General features: G+C 43.3%; 1 protein-coding gene across 3 annotated transcripts in view; it reads right to left on the bottom strand.

Annotated features, from left to right (window-relative positions):
- Positions 1-660: 660 nt before the first annotated feature.
- The window catches only part of NEK6 (NIMA related kinase 6), a 58,744-nt gene continuing 39,460 nt past the window's right edge, over positions 661-19,944 (bottom strand). For all 3 annotated transcript variants that reach the window (XM_027470936.3, XM_038164935.2, XM_072025271.1), the window contains 3 exons: positions 12,365-12,459; positions 7,024-7,137; positions 661-2,923 (listed from right to left, as the gene is read on the bottom strand). In XM_027470936.3, the coding sequence (XP_027326737.1) occupies positions 2,813-2,923; positions 7,024-7,137; positions 12,365-12,459 (320 nt within the window). In that variant the 3' untranslated portion in view covers positions 661-2,812. The remainder of the gene's footprint in view (positions 2,924-7,023; positions 7,138-12,364; positions 12,460-19,944) is intronic.

Raw genomic sequence — 19,944 nt, 5'->3', positions numbered from 1 at the left:
TTAGTGTTTCATAGAGTGCTGATTTCTTTTGCTGCTGCTCCATTCTTACCCCCGATCAAAACACAGGACTGAAGCATCTTACCACTGTGAAAATAAGTTGCATGCTACCCAAAAAGATCAGGAGAGCTAGATTAACAATTAACAGGAGAGCTAGAAAGTGTCCAACATCCACACTGGTATAAAATGTTTCCATTTCTACATTACATAACCAGAGAAAACATCATTTAGATGTCTTAATTATCTTACTTGCCTTACATTTCTATAAAAAATTGAACTTTTTTGTCCTAAAATCCTGAGTTCATGCTCTTTGAGATGAACTGATTTCAAGTTGTTTTATACTGTATTACATAATCTTAAGCAAAAGAAAAACTAGCTGAAAATCCACCTATAAAATTATTTTTTCATCTACTCAAAAGAGAACGTGTAACCCCTACACTCAGCTTCAAAAGGTTAATTGGTAGTAGGCCCTAGTCTTACCATCCTGGAACAGCCAGCCGGAGAAAGCATCTTTAGGGCAGCCACCCTTCTAGAGGTTGAAGATTTGTATGCAGTTTTCCATCATGACAACTGATAACAGCTTATGTAGTCCATTCTCCACAAGCAGAGCTTTTTGTCAGGTATCTACATATTATGGTAGCTGTTAGCAAATTTCACACACAGTTAGTCCTTCTTTGCGTGTTTTTTAATTTTTTTTCCCCTTCATAGTTCTTTTTTTTTTTTTAAACAAAGGTGTTTATTTTGTAAATCATTTTTTTTTTATTTATCTAAAAATGCACAATTGCAAAAAAAAATTACCTTTTGAAATACATTTACTTATAAGCACTAATGAATTTTATGCAGCAAGAAAGTGACCAGACTTCTCAAGACACTCAAATTTAAGCTGAGCTTCCCTGGAAGCCAGAGATCCTTTTCTATGTCACACCAATAGAGGCGCAGCACAGCCATCCCTATGAATGTGTAGCTGCCACCACAGCTTAAAGGAAACCTGCAGTGTGAAAGTGACAGTCCTCACTCTTGAATCTAAGAATTGCTAAAGAAGCTGGCTATAAATTAAGCAAGTTAGCATGGGAATGTTGGAAGCAATTTGGTGCCTCTCCTACATCCTCATGCTGATTTGAATTTCCTCAATCTCTCATGAGAGCAGCAAGATCAACTTTCTGCTGAGAAGCCTCGATAAAATGGCACCTTGCATTAATGATACCAACATTATTCACAGCAATTAATAGCTTTTCTTTGCTACCTATATAAATACTTCAAAATTTGATGGAAAGTAGTTGAAGATGGCACTGCAGTTTTCCTTTAAGTAGAGAAAATTAGGTTAAAAAAATCCACTAAAAGCATATATATGTATGTAACCCTCTAACCCTAATCTTATTTCAAAAAAAAAAAAAAAAAAAGATTGTATTCTTTTCTTAAAGAAAAAACAACAAAACAACAACAACAGAAAAAAAGGCACAGGCTGCATTTGAACTGTCACACACAAATCTACATTTTGGCATTAGCCACCGTCACACATGGAAGCAGCGCTGTAACAGAACAGGCTTATTTATTTCCCCCGCTGTAGTCCTCAAGAACACTAAGTGCAGCACTGTTCCTCTGAACAGGCAAATGAAATGGAAACACTTGAACGTGAATCCAAGTTTTGTTCCTAAAGCAGTGAATATTTTTCATTGACAGTAATGAAACAAATCATTGATTCAATGAATGAATTTAGTTGGTTGAAAATTTTCATTTAGTTAAAGAAGATGACTCCTTCAAATCAGGTTGAGATTTTTATAAAAATTCACATTCTGTAAATTAGCTTTCACAGTTATATAGACGGGGCTGATCCTTATGTAGAATTAGATACACAAAGCATTTTACTTACTTGTTTTTTAAATGTTTCAGAGTTTAAAACACTGCTTTGCTTAAGTTTTACCTATTGGTACTTAACATACTACTGAATGTGTAAAAGTATCTTCCCCAAAATCTAGCTGTATTAAACACTGGTTTTCAATACGAACTTGTAGTCTAAAAATAGTCACAACAAATGGGAAGATAAATTTAGAGGAATTATTTGCAGAAGCATGATAGTTTGGGGTTTGTTTGTTTTTTTATTCCCCTCCCCCAGCTATATGCTGAATTCATCTAATTGGCTGTAGCCAAATGAACAAGTAAATGCATCAGCAAAATATTCACTCTTAAGTTTTCAGTTAAAAAAAAATAAAAAAATCATTAAACAAATGCATTTCTCTCCTCCCAAGCCCCTCCCAGTTTCTAAGTCTGAAGAGGAGGGAATTAATAAAAACACATAAATGGATGCTTTAAAATACACAAAGTAAAAATTGAATTCGCTATTAACCATTTGCAGAAGAGGCAAAGTAGCAGTTATACAAATTACACAAAAATCTACTGTAATTCTTACATTAGTATAAAGTGATTTCACCAAAGGAATTATTTCAATATTTCACATTACAGTTAAGATAGAAGAGGCGTGTCAAATGCTCTGACACCCTTGTTAATATAATCTATCCTAGATTACACACGACAGTTTTAAGAAAGGACCCTTAAATGATCTACAACTGTAACATGTTATTGGCCTAAAAACAAAACAAAACAAAAAAAATCACTTGCAATACCTCACAGAATCTTCACTTTAAAGCATGACCACCTTGTAAGAGTCCTTGTCAAATAACCTGCAGAAATAATAGAGCATCTTGCTACGAGTGCTCAACCCTCTCGCTTGCGTGACTAGGCACCAGTCGGTTTCATCTGAGAAAAAAATTCAAGTAAGACTAAGCTGTGCTGGCTTTTGAGAGTGTTTGCAGATGGTTCAAGTGCTGGAGGTCCAAACATGCATTTGTTTTGCTATTTGGTGCACGTAACCAATATCAGGTCTTTGATCGGGATCGGGGTATATGCACATGCTGACCAACTCCCGCAGCTGAAAGACAGAAAAACAGGCATGCAAACACGTAAATTACTTGGCTCGGTTCTCCCTGGAAAAGGCTTTGGGGCTGTTTGAGCACTGGGCTGCTGGGCAGGAGCTAGGAGCCCTTGTACACACAGACGGGCCTGGGCAGACTGCAGGGCAGACATGCAGACATTTGTTGCCCCTCCCCTCTTGCCCCATGGAAGGACTAGAGAGACCCTTTTCCACCAAACCATCAGCACAGGAGCTTTAATCCACACACCACAGTGGATTTTGTGTCATTTACAATGCCCTGCTAGCATCCATACACTCGGTGGGTTCGCTGTTCACTGCTCAGAGACGTCACACGGCTCCAGAGGGCCCAGCAGCCGCCTGGCTGCTCCATCGCTCCTGACTCTGTGAGTTTCAGAGCTTTAGAAGCACACAGAAACAGCCTTTTTTCTAGTGGGATTTTTGATTTGCTTCAGAGAAGTGGTGAAGCTGACCAGTGCCATCAGGTGAGAGCAGCTCGCTCAGCAGGGCCCGTGGCACGGCCGGGTGGGCATGGGCAGAGGAAGCAGCAGGGGCACCGGGAGCTGGGCACCAGGGGCAGGGGCAGGAGCAGGACGTGCACGTGAGGAAGGAAGGACTGAGCTTCCAGAAGTCCAGGTGAGCCAACAGACATGGATGGACGTGTCAGTAAAAGGGGAATCAGAAGAAAGAAGAAAGTAGAAGGAGGGGTTTAAAAACCTGTCCTGAACAGAACTCTCCTGTACAGCAACCGTATGCCCCACATCAGCCTTTGTAACCAGCCGGGAGGGTTTTAACGTAAAACATCTGAACAGCACCTCTGCCTTCAGACACAGGATGCCTGAGCACGGCTGTCAAACACCAGTGTTTCCTGGAAAACCTTTGTGAAGGAGAGACTGGTCATTGATTATGTTTAATAAATAAAATGCAGAAGGGTGAAGTCTCCCCACCTCCCTACACTCTTTATTGTGCACATGAAAGATTGTAGCTTTTAATTATACAGACACTGAAAGCTGCTCGTACCCCCGAGGCATAGGGAGAAACAGCCTTGAGCCTCTGATCTTCTCACATCCTCCCAGTAGCCACAGTGCCAATTATTTTAATGGTAATTAAAAGCATGACCATACAGCTATCAGGCACACATTTCAGCTGCATTACTGAACGTACCCAAATGAGGTTTCAGCTCTGTGCAGAGCCAGGCCCTGTGCTGCAGGTTGGCGCAGGGGCTGAAGCCCACTCCAGCAGGATTTCTGGGGGCAGTCAGCACGTGGGCAGGATGGCGCCAGGGGCACACATCCCACGCAAGCAGGACGCGCCGTAATGCGGTCATTACCTCACCACCTCCCGATCCTGCTGCAGGCACACACAGATATAAAACCTGGCCAGCCCATCCTCAGCAAACTCAGCCCCGCTGTCCCTCTGGCCCTGTCCCACTCTCACACCTGCTGTGGTGACCCTGTCTGATTCATCTGGGGGCACGTGGTGGTTTGTAACAGCTGAGACCCCACAATTCAACACACACCTGAGCCCTGAGATGTCCACAACAAAGCACCCACAAACAACCACGGTGCTTCTAAAGCTCTGCCCGAAGCCTGTGCTCCCAGTCCAATGTATCCACGCAGCAATGCGCTCCCAGGCAAACCACGGCGCTTCGGCAGAGTGGGGAGTTCTGTTCTCAACCACCACGGTGCAGGCACTTCACCATCAGCTGTAAGGAACCGGGAGACCACGCTCCGATAGTCAACCCATGACTAGTAAGCTTGTCTCCGAGAGAAAACTAATTCTGGCTGGAGTCCCAGCTCCTCCTGCTAACAAAGAGTAAGCCAGCTCCTCGTGAGACTGGGCTGAACAAAAGGCGACCGCCAGGAGGACACCACTGAAGGGGAGCACCATTAAAGCGGGCATTTCCCATAAATGCTCTGCCTTGTCCATGGGAAATGATGCCCCACATAAAACACTCGTGGCTCAGCAGCTGGCCTGCAGCCGAAGCCTTGTTTTGAGGCTGTACTGCCGGGTGAAGGACGGACGTGCTGAGGGCTCCAGAGCACCACACAGCTGGTAGCTTGGCACAGCCTAACCCACATCCCTGCCCTGGGCTGGGAGGATGCAAAGGCTCTGCTGCCTTCCCACATCACTTACAACCTTGCTGCAGGGACAACATTAGAGTGGCTTACAGAATCTGCCCTTTCCATCTAAGATGAAGACACTCTTCAAGGAAAACGCACACGTCCAGACAGAGGTAACCAACCCCTGCCCACCAGAAGAACAGATTCCTTCAGGTGCTGCTTGCTGCTGCCCGAGTGCTGCCACATTTCTGAGCCTTTCAGAAGGACCCAGCCTGCATGGCTGGTGGAAGACACTAACCCACCTTTCTCTTGGCCCCCCACTCCAAAATAATCTCCAAAGTCCAATCTGTAAAGCCACCTACAGCACCAGATACCACTCGTGGTGGAGCCATGTTCTAATACTCAGAATTAAAGCTCTTTGTGGTTGATGTAAGCAGCAGCAGCTCATACAGCGAGCTAAGCTACAGCCAAAGGCACAGCCCTCCTCAGACTTTGTCAAGCATTCTGTTAATAGTGTATGAACACCATCTGGAGTCTAGTTCTCTGGGACCTGGCGCCTTTGAGCTTTAAACCATCCTTCTCACCCTGGATTGTATCACTACACTACACACACTCTTTAGCACTGCCAGAGGGAAGCAAACAGACAGTAATTGTAAAGACAGGAAACACATCTGTCAACTTACACTAATTCTTGCTGCCAGCAGGCATATCCTGAGATGCATGCTGCAACAGCATGGCGAACGGGAAGGCACAGAGCTGGGACTTGCTGCCACGGCAGCTTGGGAAAAAAATTCCACTTTTCCACAACAGTTCTCGAATAATCTTCTCACAATAGCTCTTTTTTGCTATGTAACTTACGTAGGCTGTGTGGTGGCCTGGAGGACAGCATGACACCAGCCCCAGGGGACTGCGCCGTGGCTCAGGCCGGAGTGAGGCACAGCTCCACGCAGGCTCCTCCACAGCCCTGCCTGAGCGACTCACCCCGTGCAGCGCCGCCTGCAGCTTGCCCAAACTTGGTGAAACCTTGGTGTTCTTACTCCTCTTTTAAATGCCATTCAAGGGAGTTCATTATGTCCAGTCCAGGGAAAAGCACTCCTGCACCCCACTCAGCCCTGTGCCCCCCAGCGCACAGCAGCCCAGATGCTGAGCAGGTCGGGCACGAGGCCGCCGCTAACTGCTGTGTGCGGTGTTTGCCCTGAAGCCTGCCTCCTGCTCCTCAGGACTTTGAGGCAGAAATAAAACAAAAGAAAACCCATGAAGGATACGATGAACATTCAAAATTACATTAGCCATTTCCTTTCAAATAGCAGGCAACTGTAACTGAATGAGGAAGTAAGGAAAACAGATGGTTTGTCAAGGTAAGGAAAAGAAAGCTTAAAAGAAAAAAAAGCAAAGCTCAAACAGCCCTGCCTAAAAAACACCATGGGTGTTTGCAGCTGGAAACATCGCAGAGCAAGTATGCAGAGTGGATTTTTTTTTTTAAGGTAGACCAGCTGAGCTTCTGCTCTCCATCCCTTCCTTTCATATGAACAAAACCCAAACTTCAACGCCCCCTACACAGCTGGTGTATTGACACTTACTGTGTTAGAGTAAGCGACTTTCCTTCCCTCCCCCTCTATTTAAAAAAAATAAAAAAATAAAGAATTCCCCTCCTTGTAACAAACTGAAATCTACATAAACAGAAATTTAAGCGCTGGTTTTATGGTATGTTATTTTAAGGGAAGGGAAGCAAGGAGAGGGCTTTCCCACGGTTCATTGTTGTTTTTTGCCAGCATAACAGACTTTCAGTATCAAAATGCTCCCCATGTTAAGAAATCGCATTAAGAAAATCTTTTCTGTCTTAATTTAGCTTGTTGATATGCAGACATCACAACAATAGCTTCCTTAGCCAGCCATAAAGGCACCCGGGGCATTCTCTCTGGCCAGCCCCTGCTCTACGTTAGACGGGGGCTCTTTTTCTCCCGGCCTCCTCTCCCGTGCTCGGGGAGGTACTTCACGGCACCCCCACGTCCCCCTCCAAAAATGCTCCCAATTTACCTTTTCAGAATAATGTTCAGCTGGAAGAGGTGGGTAGTCACATTGCTCTATTTTTTGGCAAAGAGAAAACAGGTTCATTTTATCTCCATAGAAAGGACTCTGAAGAGCTGCCATCTGGAGAGAAAAACAGAGAAAGCGTTTCAGAAATGGGAAAGCTTTAATAGCCCTCAGTACTGCCGATTTGCAGGAGCAAATTTCGTTCTTTGACTGTGAGCAAATGCTGCCGCTGAGGTCAGACAGCTCTGCACACCGGAGGGGCTCCCTGAGGCCCCGCCGCCCTCGCAGGGGGCGCAGAGCTGTGGCTGTGTCCCCAGGCCCCGCTCGGCCCCCACCTTATGGGTCCCCCCGAGCCATCCTGCAGCAGGCAGCCGGGGGCAGCGGGCTCTGGGCAGGGCTTGCACCACCTTCCCTGCACACACACAGAGCCACGCATCTCTCCCCCCTGCACCTCATTACACGGCGAAGTCCCTACACGTTTTCCCATCGCTGTGGTTATTTGCCAAAAACATTTCAGACGTAGAGTTGTCTGTAAACAGCGGCCCAGAGCACGCAGCACAGACGAACCGGCTCATTTAAATAGAGGAAGGGTGCTCGTGCTGCTGGGCAGCCAGTTAGAAACCAAACGGCTCAAAGAGGACTGCAAACCTGATAAATGTGTTCATCTCTTCACAAAGCAGCTCCGCTGTCTTTGATAACTGTTACGGTTTCAACCTTCCCCGGTTATGATCATGTTCAGAACAGCCAATGCATTTGCTCTCTGTGACTGGTAAATTTTTAATAGACTGCTACAAGAAATAAATGGATTGATTTTGAACATTTGGCTACCTAGAATACAAAGAACCTTTTAATGTGAGTGGTGCAGTTCAGCCTTTACAGGAACAATCATCCCCTCCCCCTGCAAATTTGCTATTTAGGAGAGAGCATCCCAGGCACTTTGGGGATCCAAACTGCTGAAACTTTTCCCCATCGGTCTGGGCTTTTTCCTCTTCAGATGCTGTTTTATTAATCCAGTATTTGCATCTCCAAACCCACGACAGATGTCTGACATAAACAGATTATTCACCCAGCACAGAGAGCACAACGGAAGGCTCTTGGTGGGGAAAAACTCCTTACAGAGCACACAGAGGCTCCTTACAGAGAGATGTTTACATGATACTTAAGTGTCAGGAAGGAAACTGCATCTCTGTGTGTGGAAAATCGCCTATACTGCAAGTTTTTAACCAGTGCTCGTTTAATTTTTAAACGAGCACTGAACAACGAGCCCCAGGAAAGCAGCCACAGGAGGAGGGGCTTTCTGAACACAGGGGGGCACAAACCACGTCGGTGTCAGGGCTGCCCACCAGGACCCACCAGCACCACACCACGGGGCTGTGCAGGCGGCCACGAGGCACAGGAGCAGGATGCTTGTTACCACCACAGCCCCGTCACTTACTCCGTGCTGTGCTGGTCCTCAGGGCTGCCCAGCACCCGCGCTGCCAGACGCACACCGCGCCGCGCTGCCCTGCCTCTGCCTGACGAAGTGCCACTGGATAATTGTTGGCATTATCCACTCTGTTTAGATATTTAAAGCATTTTGCCACGAGCTGCATCAAATTGGCAAGCTTTTCATACTGAGGCCAGCTGAAGTTGATGCTTCTCACTATGTCTTTAACAGGGGGTTATTTGATAATTATTAGTCTTTTGCTCATTACCATGCGCTGTGAAAGCCATCAGAAGAACACTGTCCTGCTGCTGACACACAGCAAGCTCCCAGCAGAATTAAAAACAGTCAATACTGGATCTTCTACTCTATTATCCTGCAGTTAGGAATCATGACTGATGGATCATTAGTGCCTTGGTGACAGGCCGGCAGTTGTGAGTGGGGCAGGGTCTGAAAACGTTTGGGTTTCATTCCCAGCCGTCGGACGTGGCCCGGCACGGGGTGCTGCAGGGGAAGGCTGCAAAATTGCACTGCAATGAACATACATCAAGTGCTAAGCAATGCAGGACATGCTAAGAGAAACTATACTTGGTCTGAATCATAAAGACTTCTTTAAAACAATTTAAGGTTATTACATTTCTGCCTTGCTAACCTGCAACACGCATTGGCACAATGAATCCTGAGCCTTACAGAAAAGCAACAAGAAATGTCCTGGGCATTTGCTTCCATGCCACTTATCCAAGGTTATCTTCCTTCGTGCCTCCCGATTAGCTTTTTTTGCACAAGGCTCTTTCAGAGATATTTATCAGATATCCAGAGTGGCATAAAAATGGCAAAGCAAAATATCCCAAGGTACCCAAAGCACACGGAAGGACACAATGAACGGAGTACAGAGCTCCCAAAAACATTTCAGGAAAATCACAGGCTTGTTCAGTTTTCTGGCTGCAATGCTCCAGGTGACACAGCTTGCAGGGTTTGCTGTGCCCGTGACATTCACTGTGCTTGGCTGCAGGCTGAGAGAGAAGAGGAATTACACTTTTAACAGTTCGTAACCCGCAACAAAGGGCTGACCAGCAGCTATGGCTGTCCCTCTCTGCAGTTTCACCCATTATCAGCAAAACAGCAGTAATGAAGAGCCTTTCCTCATAAGCTTTATAGACCCAAGGTTGAATAATTGAGGACTGGTTTGTGGGTTGCACCCCGATGGCAGGCAGCAGCCCGGAAAGCCTCGGTGCCTGCAGCCCTTCCCAAGTTTTTGAAGGCAAAAGGGTGAAGTTACATCCCTCTTGCAGTCATAATGGCAACAGGCAGACCAGTGGGGAAAAATTACACACTGCAATTAGAGCTTCTAATCTCCAATTAGAGATTGATAGCAAACTGCTCCCAATCAGCAGAACAGAAGAGGAGAGCCCAGCACGCAGGACTGCTCCAAGAAAAACAACCACGGGCGCGTTACGGAGGGTGCATAAAGCAATCACGGGTTAAACAAGGTCTCCCAGATTTCAATACAAAAATCAATAATTTCAGCCTGGTTGAAAAGGATTTTTCAATTCCCATTAACTTTCCCTTCCACATCCAATTAAGTGGTCATGTGCAAAAGAGAAGAAATGAAAAGGAAACAACAGAGGCTTCTGGGGTGGCAGACACAGGGAATTAAAGGGGGAAGAGACGGCACCCTGGTTGTGGCTGGAACAGGTCTGCGGAGGGCCATGGCTACAGGCGCTCCGTACTCACTAACAACAGCTGATGCTTCATTTGGGTTTGCTTTTGACATTTTGATTAGAACAATTACTGCAGGACAGCCAGATCTCCTTTTAAAATGACCACCATGCAGGATGACTGGTTGAAAAAATACCTATACGGGAATCGCTGTTGGTGCTTAAATTGGTCATCTTGCCAGAACTGCTGAAGCCATTGCTTGTAGCTATGTTCTTGGAATTAACAACTTATTTTCATCCCTCCAAGTGATCTTGCTGACAGATTTCTACAGAAAGTGAGGGATGAAGACAGTTGCTACTGTATTGATAAGATTTAATAAAAATCACTGTACGGTTATGACCGTCAAAGTTAAGTGGTGCTATCTGGCATCACATCCCAAACCCCTCAACGTTATATAAGTGAATTCCAGTGGACACGCACATCTCTGAAGGCAATTTGTACATTAAAGCCCTCTGCAGCTTATCTACACAATGTATCTGGAAAAATATCAGAAGTGACTCATAACCAAACAAACATGGCTTCCTTACTTTTAAGCCAAATGGAAAAAGATTCTTATTACAAGGAATTAGCCAAGATAAAAATACGGCTCCTTCAAAGATGTATGAATCTGATTTTTAATTTTCCAAAATCTAAGAAGTTTAAAAAGTCAAGTAGCTGTTTATCTAGCGAACACAGAATTGGTAACCGTCCAGTCCTTCTTGGAATTTGCAAGATCTCACAGCTCTCGTTCACAAAGTAAAGCCTTACCTACGTAGGAAGTAAATTTAAAAGTGCTTCAGATGCCAAATCTTTCACGTTACTATAGTACTGCTACTCCTACCAGAGAATTATGTTTAGTGCACAATTAAGTCTTCTTGAGATCTAAGGAGTACTAAGACTACTGTGCCATAAGGAGACCATATTGCCTGCAACAAAAACATATCTTAGCACAACGCTAAATATTTCTCTCTGCATAAATCTGGAGTCCCATCTCCAGTACAGCTCAGTCTCAGAACTGACTCAGAGCAGCCCGATGGAGAAGGTTACCTCGCTGAACAAGCATTCAGCTGTATTAGGTGAGTGTTCTTCCCAGAAGTGGTTAACAGCAACAAGCACTTAACTCCTGCCAGAAAGAGCTATATCATAGGAAAACTTGCTTTTTTACTGTCTTGTCCTAAAGGTTTGTTTAACCAACTAGCTGAATTACATGTTTAACTACAGTTGTTTTCGTATCTAATTAGCTCACAAAATAATTGCATTTTCACTTATTCTCTCATTCCATCTAGCTGTGAGAAATTGCAGTGAGAAGAAAAATTTCATCATTTCACATAATTGAAAGTAACTCAGGAAAGCATGACCCTGACACTTGGAGGTCTATTATCCAAAGACGATGTGAACAGTAGCCTTATAATTAAACATCCTAGGGATTTTTAATTCTCTGGGCAAGGATAAAAACTTTCTAAATGCTGACTTGCACTTTCGCTTGAATTCAAAGATGACACATACATTTAAAATTATTAATGACCACAATGTTGTTCCAAACTCCGATTTCTGATAAAAATGAAATCACAAAACCCAAAGTAGTTATAGTCATAGCACCTATTTTTAAAATGCATGTAATAAACACATGTAAAAATACTTTAAAAACTAGTTACACAGTAAGCATGCAGTTCATACAAAGTGTGCCTGCTTTGTATCCGTTCATTTGTCTGTAAGACAATGTACAGTTAGAAAATACTCCAGCTATATTCTAATACAGTTAAAGGAATGGTGATTTCATGTTATATAAAAACCCTACTTTTCATTACTGAAAGCTCTCAAAATTAACGTACTCCAATTGGTCAGAATTCCATTAAACAAACCAGTAGCTTACGTTCACATAAGTTTTCTATTGTTAGAACACACAGTATTCAGGAGAAACTATGAATATGCTGCCCTCATTACAGCTCTCCTCACACTTAGAAGAACGAAATGCAGTAAACTGGCTTGTTTGTATCTGTATCCTCAGCATCTACTGGGACCTACTAAATTAACTTTGCGTAAGTACCATGCTGTATGGCACAATTTCTTTGTTCTTCAAGTTCAAAAAAAATCACATGATGAGTATAGAGTTATTTTTTTAGAAAGTTTCTCAACAACTAAGCTAAAATAAGTCTGACCTACTCAATTCCTATTTCACTGTGTGGTTAAAACAAACGGGGAAAAAAGTTAGAAGATACTTACTTCATACAATAAACAGCCCAAAGACCAGATATCAGATTTAAAGTTATAGCCGTTTTCATGTATTCTTTCTGGGGACATATAGTATGGAGTTCCCACTGTAAAGAAAATGAACAAATGAGGAGTTACTGTCTTAGAAAGAGACAGTGCAACCTGCATCGTACAGAAGTTTGACTTTGCTCAAGGACTAGGTTTAGCACATATTGCTCATTAGAAGAGACTGGCACAAAAATTTGGAAAGAAGTCATGGTTTCAAAGGCACATTCTTATGTAGAACCAAAAATATAATCACATGAAAAGCTAGAGAACTGCTGAACGTTACTGGAAATATCTTTTGTATTTCTGAAATTTGAGGGAAGTTATCTCCCCCTTCCAAGTACCGCCGGAGTGGCTCACGGACAGAGCTGTTGTAAACGATCATTCTCCTTTGGTTCACTCAACAGCATATGAAACTGCAAGTTAGATGTCACGAATGTACACTGCTAAAACAAGAATCCTGTGACAGCACATCCATTGAAAGTTCACTTGACATATACCGCACTAGCAGCATGACAGATCAGCTGCAGATATGACGGGGTACCCTTTTTAAGAGTTCAGGAGACCATTTACTGTAGCAGAGAAATGGAAGTAACAAGTCTGACATCAGACAGGTATTCGAAAACTTTCTGGAAGAAGCAAGATAATAATTCCAAACTTTAAAACACTGTTCCAACTCACAGTCATGTTAGAAGCTGTGGGATTTCTATCTACATCCAGAAGTCTGTATTTTATCACAAGAAATTTACTACAGCATTTTGGACAGGACTTACAGGAAATTATTAATAAATTCCTTACCTCAAAAAGGCTCTTTTTAAAATCCTAAATAAGTTTCAGTTGTGGTACTGAAAATACAAGACATCCTGGCAGTCTCAGCTACATCAAATAATCCTCAGATACATCATTTATTAAAACATCCAAGGACTTTATACGCTCTCTTTTCTCCTGCGTCCCTGTCCCCTGTCAATTTTTTTTTTTTTCATTTGGCATTCCAGTGTATCCTTCTCCTAATTAAAGACCTTTCTCACGAGATGGCAAATGTTTCATTTGCCCATAACTTTCAGTTTACAATTTCTTCATTCTAAACCCTGACCACAGACAGCTGAAAGATTCCTAAGCAGATGAACGGTGTTAGCAACAGGGGGGAGAGCTGCCACCACCTTCCCCCAGCTTTCCTGAAGGGGGGATTGGCACTCTGTAGGAAACAAATTACTTTTGGAGTAGAAAGCAACAACCTCCTGAAAGGCAAAATCCCCCTCAGAGTGCACGCAGGACGCAGCACAAACCGGGGGGCTGCTGAGGTCTCTGTGAAACCCAGGCAAAGGCACCTCAAGCTCAGACCACACTGTGTTAAGTGCACAGGTGAGCCAAAACTTATCTGCATTCCTCTGTCCAGAAAACCTAAACACAGGCCGGGATTCCACTGGTATAGGCACTGTACAATTCACAGGACAGAAAGATGTGTACAGCCTCAACGAATTCATGGGCACAGAAACCAAGACAGAGAGGAGCAGTTGGGCACGGGGCAGCCCCTGGGCGGCCAGGCAATACTAGTTAGTACATCAACATCCTAGCAGAGCTGAAAATCAAAGACAGAAATATTTTCTTAGGTTATTTAGTCAAAACAAAGAGCATTGATTTGAAGTTAGCACTATCAATGCAACTACCCAATTTATTCCAAAGCAATGCATATATACAACTCTACTCATCAAAACAGATCAAGTAACCAAGAAAGGGGACCACTTCCCTGACTGGCTCATTTATTTGGTCCCCCAGGAGTTTCAGTAATCAGGAGCACTACATGATGAATTCAGCTTGCGTTTGCAGGTCATTCAAGCAAGAAATTACTTCACTTTCAAGGTGAGGAGTACAAAGCAAGAAAGTACATTTTTGCAAATTCTACACAGACTACAAGATGGGAAAAATAACACATGGAGATTATTATCCTTGCTCAGTAATATCACATCCAGCCTAGGAGTATGCTGAACTGATGTTGTCCCAGATCTGTCTGGCTTTAATTGCCAGGGAAAGGCCTCTACATGTGGATTGGACCAGAGTTCTGTCGATAGTCAGTACTTTTTAACACACTGCAGAGTAACTTCACAGAACAGCCTGAGCAGACAGGACTCATTCAAAGAATCCAGCAAGGCTTTCCATGGATGTCTCCCCTGTGCATGCAAAACGCACACGATGGACAAAACAGGTCTCCAAGTAATTCCCATACAGCTTCCAGATTTCTGTGGAAGAGCTGCACTTGGTTAGAATAGCACTGATTCATTTTTCTCCTTAAAAATATGCAACTGTAGAAGAAACAGTGATTAGTTAAATTCTTGAAAACAGTTCTGGAAGTCTCCATTGAACATGAATATGTAAGACACTTTGCTACTTTTCACTTCTCAGTGCTTCTTCTCATCAGAAATCTGATAAGAAAGTTACCAGACTAGACAGAAGAGAAAAGTTCCTGCCCTTCACCAGCAGGGAGTGAAGGAGCTGTGTAGGGGTGGACCACAGCACCCAGACCCGGCAGGAGGGAACGTGGAGGTTGTTCCCACTCTTACTTCCCAAGGTCTGCGTGCTTCAGAGGATGCGGTGCCAGCGGTGGCCTCCAGCAGTAGCTGTTCTTGCTATCAGTTATTCTGGGTCACTGCGTAACGAGCTCAGAGCAAATAATGTGTGGGCTCTAAAGTTATGGCCTTGCCTTCCGCGTTAGCAGGGGTCTGCTTGGTAGGCTAAAATTGTCGTTTCGGATAATGCCTTAAAACAACCTTCGATCAAAGCAAAATGACAGGGTTTACAACATGGATGAGTGCGTTCTAGTCCATATTTCATTTTTTGTGCATTAGCCCGTTCCATTATATTAATAGGTCTGTGGAGCAGTCCCTGCCTGATCTGATTTTATGAAGCCTACCTTGCACATTTACCTATCATTACTGTAGTGTTGTCAGCAAATGTACGAACAAGCAGGACTCCGCGTTTCAAAACTGATGCATTAATTTTTAAATAACTGTCATGATAAAAGACTGACAAGCCCAATTCTCTTTATGGCTTGTCCAACATTATGTGGGAATCTCCTGTAATGAGCATCTTCTAGAGAACCGCACAAGACTTCCAATGCAATCAGTCAGGGCTCACCATTGCATTACATTAGTCAATTTGACAAGAATAGTCTAATCGGAGACTATTAATCAGAAACTTTCTTTGGCATTTGCCCTGCTGAAAATACAAAATATTGTTCAGATTCAATATTAATCACCAGCTGCTAGAGTAATGCCTTTAAAGTTATAAAGGTCACAAAACGATAGAGAAGAGTATGACTAAGCAAGCATCTTCCCATTCTATTCCTGAAAGTCGAAGCACTTCACTGCATATCAGCCTGCTTCGCAGACCCCAGAACAGCATTTCTTCCTCCCTCCCAAGCACCGTGTGTGTGTGTGCACAGCTAAAACGCCCGTGTGGACCAGAACAGCTCTGGTGCAACACCCAAGTTAGGGAACTGCTAATTATTCCAAGTTGAATTAAGAGCAGAGTCTCTTGTTTCACCAGGAAAACACAGGCAAAGTTATCTCAGAAATAAAATTCAAATACCTTTCCTCCCATATATAGTTGGGAACAAACAAAGACTACCTGCAAATCTGATCCATGCTTTTAGGAAGCTCTCTTACAGAGCCTCATTCACTGAATTTAACGTACCACAGATGAGTCTCTTCCAGCAGCACTCTCACACCTTCAGGCAGATTGTTATTAGACAGAAATCAGCAGAGAATATTTCCAAATATTTTAATAAGTTCTGTACTTTTCTTTTTCTTTTTTTTTTTTTTTAAAGTATTATAAAATATAAGTCTTGAAACTAATCTAACTCCATAGCCATATTTGGCTGCAAAATGTAAGAGCAATTGATTAGGAAAGCTTTTATTGCTTTGCCTTCACCAGCACCTTCCAGCTAATCTTCATACCGAGCTGAATACTGTTTCTGAATCTACCACTTTGCTTTCTCACAGCAGGCAACAGAGTTCTGAATATGAAAGAACCTAACAAATTCTGACCTTTATTGTATCTTTACAGAGTATTCCCAGTTTCAAACCAAGAGATATCAGAGAGCAACGTGGGCCTCAAAGGGGTAATACTGATTAAAGCATTCCTTCGTCACCGAGATGTTCCACTCCTGTCAAAACAAACTTCGTAATGTTTTGAAATACTTGTGATTTTTGAAACATGTTCATTGCAAATGAAACAGACAAAGAACTGTGTTCAAAAACTGGTGATGCCACCCATTAAAAACTTGGTTGTTAAAAACAAACAAACCCACTCAGTTTAATAATAATAATAAGGTATTTTCAAAACTACCAGCTTAGCTTTAATATGCCGGACACTAAAGCGTATGCCATGAACATGTAGTTACAAAAAATATTTCAGTAGGTTTTAATAATATCAGGTGATGCAAATACAGCATGGAAACAATTCTACTTGCAAGTGACAGTCCACACCTCTCACCTGCTGCAGATCTCTCCAGACAAGCTCATAGGCCACCAAGAAAAACGTACAGCATTATTTAAAAGAAGTCTGGTTTTAAAGTATCAGTTTCTAAAAGTTTGTGTAATTTGGGGTATATTTTCGCATCTCTTCGCAGAAGAATAACTTGGGAATTAGCTCAGCTTTGGGTAATTGTTTATATATTGTCGTATTTTCAGGAGCCTTAATCTTCTCCTAGTCTGTGATCTATAAGAATACATGAAGTTTCTGTCAAGGATAAGCTTCTTTGGACTACTGAAGAAACATTAAATAATAAAAATGAGATATAATACAGCTCTTCTTTTCATCACCAAAAAAAAAAAATACAAAAAAACACTGAAAGCCTGAGCAACTCAGCTAAGAAAAATAAAGAGCAACTCAGGTTGTGCTTTTCTTGCTTTAGCCATTTTTTAGTGCCAAAAGTACTGGAAAATTTGCAAGTGCCTGAGAGGACACAAGCATGCTGCCTCCACAGCAGAGACGTGACAGCAAAATAAAAGTAAAACCGTGGTCAAAGGCACTAAAATGTACATTAAATTACTTCAAATCTCTATATGAGGTACCCACACTAATTGTCTCAATGAAAGGTTAAAAAATAAATCTACTTATTCCTACAAAAGAGTGTATTTTGTGCATCATATTTCAGCTCTTTCTAGTAGACCTGTTGCTTTAAGTTCTTTTATTTATTTAAGTTACAAATACAACTCTACCAAGTCTTTACAGTCAGATTTTTATATGCAGGTATTGCAATATACCTGCAGCAATCATTTTTTACACAAATACTGTACTTCAGGCACATACCAAAAAGCAAAAATTTCTCAGGATGCACAGAATATTGGCTGTTGTAATATTAGGCAGATTTCTTTTGTGTGTGTCTCTCTTTCTGAAGGAAAAAAAAAAGCCCCTCGAAGTATTGTGACTTTGCTTCAGATGATAAAATAGCTTGGCAAGCCAAGGGAAAAAAAAGGACAAACAATCTATTTATAAAAGAGCTCTTCTCATGACGGCAGAGTTACTCCCCGTTCACCCTCATATCCAACAAGAAACCAGAAGGAACGTGCAACACCCCACGTACACCAATCCACAGCTAGTTGCATGTTCTAAACTGGGAAGGTTTGACTTGCATACATCCCCCAAAAGGAGAATCTGCTCCAAGTTTATTCTTGTCCAAGAATAAATAATAAGTCATCTGGTCCAAAACAAGACTACTCTGTGTAAAAGTTTTTCCATCATTGCTGTTTTTTGGTTTTCAAAATGTAAAGCCAATCAGAAGCTTGGATAATGCCAAGTTTATTTGGCTAAAAATGAGCGTTATACCATTTCACAATAAAACGGCCCATTTTAATAATAATGGAAATTCTTTATATTTATTACAGATCCTAGTGAAACAAAATCTAGCATTTTATTGTTAAACTTTCCAAAGTCTTAAATGGAGTACTTAAATATTTTGCTATTTATAATATCATTATGATATTTACAAGTAATTAGGTTTTATGGCAAATGTTAATGACAGGGCTTTTCCAACATGCTTGTTAGAAATACCTTAACTGACAAGGTACACCTCTGGATGCTGTCCTCGGAGATTAACAAAATAAATAATGGACACGAGCAAACACTGAAGACAAGACAAAACAGGAATACTTCTAGCCCTGTTAAATTGTGAATGACGAACGAGGGAGACAACACCTGAGGCACGCTGCCCGCCCGCAGCAGCAGGGCGTCGCAGCCGCGTCTTGCAGCGCCTCTGGGCGCGATGCCCTGGGTGAAGCCCAGGCACTGCCTGCGGCGAGCTGGGCCAGCAAACCGGTGCCACCTGGCTCTGGGGAAAAGTACCACGCAACGGGGGGAAGAAAACTAGAAATGAAATGAAATGCTCACATTCTAAATAGCAAAGGAATAGGCCATAAAAGTTTCTTCATGAAAAGAGCGATTGGTGTTAAAATAAGAAAAAGGAAAGAAAAATTCCTCCTCACCGTGGGCTGAGCTGCCCCTGCCTCCGTGCCACCAAGCTCTCTTGACAGCCAACTCCACCCCAACCACATCCCGCTGGCACCAGGAAAGGAAGAGGCAAGGCACCATGTGGTGCCAGCAGCAAACAAAATCCACCTTGGCTGCATCAATTACCTAAAAATCTAGGAGCCTCCTAGTAAAGCCCATGCATGCCGAGAGCTCCCAGCAGCTCTGATCGCCGCTTCAGCCCCACTACAAGGAGGGATGGCGGGGGGCAGTGGTGGGTTTGTCTGCAGCCTGAGGGATGCCGTCGCTTCTGGCCTTCATCAGGGATCCTCCTCTGCCTCTCCCGATGTGTGGTTTCGTTATGGCCACAGAACGGATGGTGGGCAGGAGGTGCCTGGGTGCCCGCTGCAGCTGCCCCATGCTGCCCGCACCCGATGCAAGGCTCAACCAGCCTCTCCTGTGCTGTGTATGGGCAAATCTTTCATTTTTCCTTCATTATGCCGGCATGTACTGTCACTTAATTTTTATGTATGCAATCCTTCCTGACAAATATGATCTGCTGCCTGGTAATTCGTCTGACGTTCATTCTGCTCCTTGCTCTAATTACGGCTCCCATCCCTGGCGCGGTGGCGACCACGGCCCGGTGGTACACCTGCCAGGCGGGTCATGGCGCTGCTGAATGCCCTTTTATGCCAGTCTGATGTTGGCAAATACAAAGGAAGGGGAAAAAAAAAAAAAAAAGGATGAATGTATTTGCATAGGCCCTGTGTTCGATTCATGGGTCAGCAGCCAGAGAAAGGCTGGCGCAGGGCGGTTGCCAGGGCAACGGGGCCCGGCTCCGGCTCGGGCCTGGCCTGTGCCAGCCCCGCGTGCATCACTCACAGCGACTTACACAAACGTCTTCGTGAAACCAAAACCACGATCTGCATCTTTCCTGCTGCCACGAATCCTGTATGTCTGGCAAATGACCAAAAGCAAACAAAAAAACCACACCCAAACCCAAAACCTTCAAGTCTGCAATATTTTTTGAGTGTGAAAATATTCTTTTTTTTTTCACGCAGGAACCACTGCAAATGGCGTTC

The sequence above is a fragment of the Anas platyrhynchos genome, chromosome 18, assembly GCF_047663525.1.
Source record: "Anas platyrhynchos isolate ZD024472 breed Pekin duck chromosome 18, IASCAAS_PekinDuck_T2T, whole genome shotgun sequence".
Taxonomy (NCBI): Eukaryota; Metazoa; Chordata; class Aves; order Anseriformes; family Anatidae; genus Anas; species Anas platyrhynchos.
This window is presented reverse-complemented; position numbering and strand designations above follow the sequence as displayed.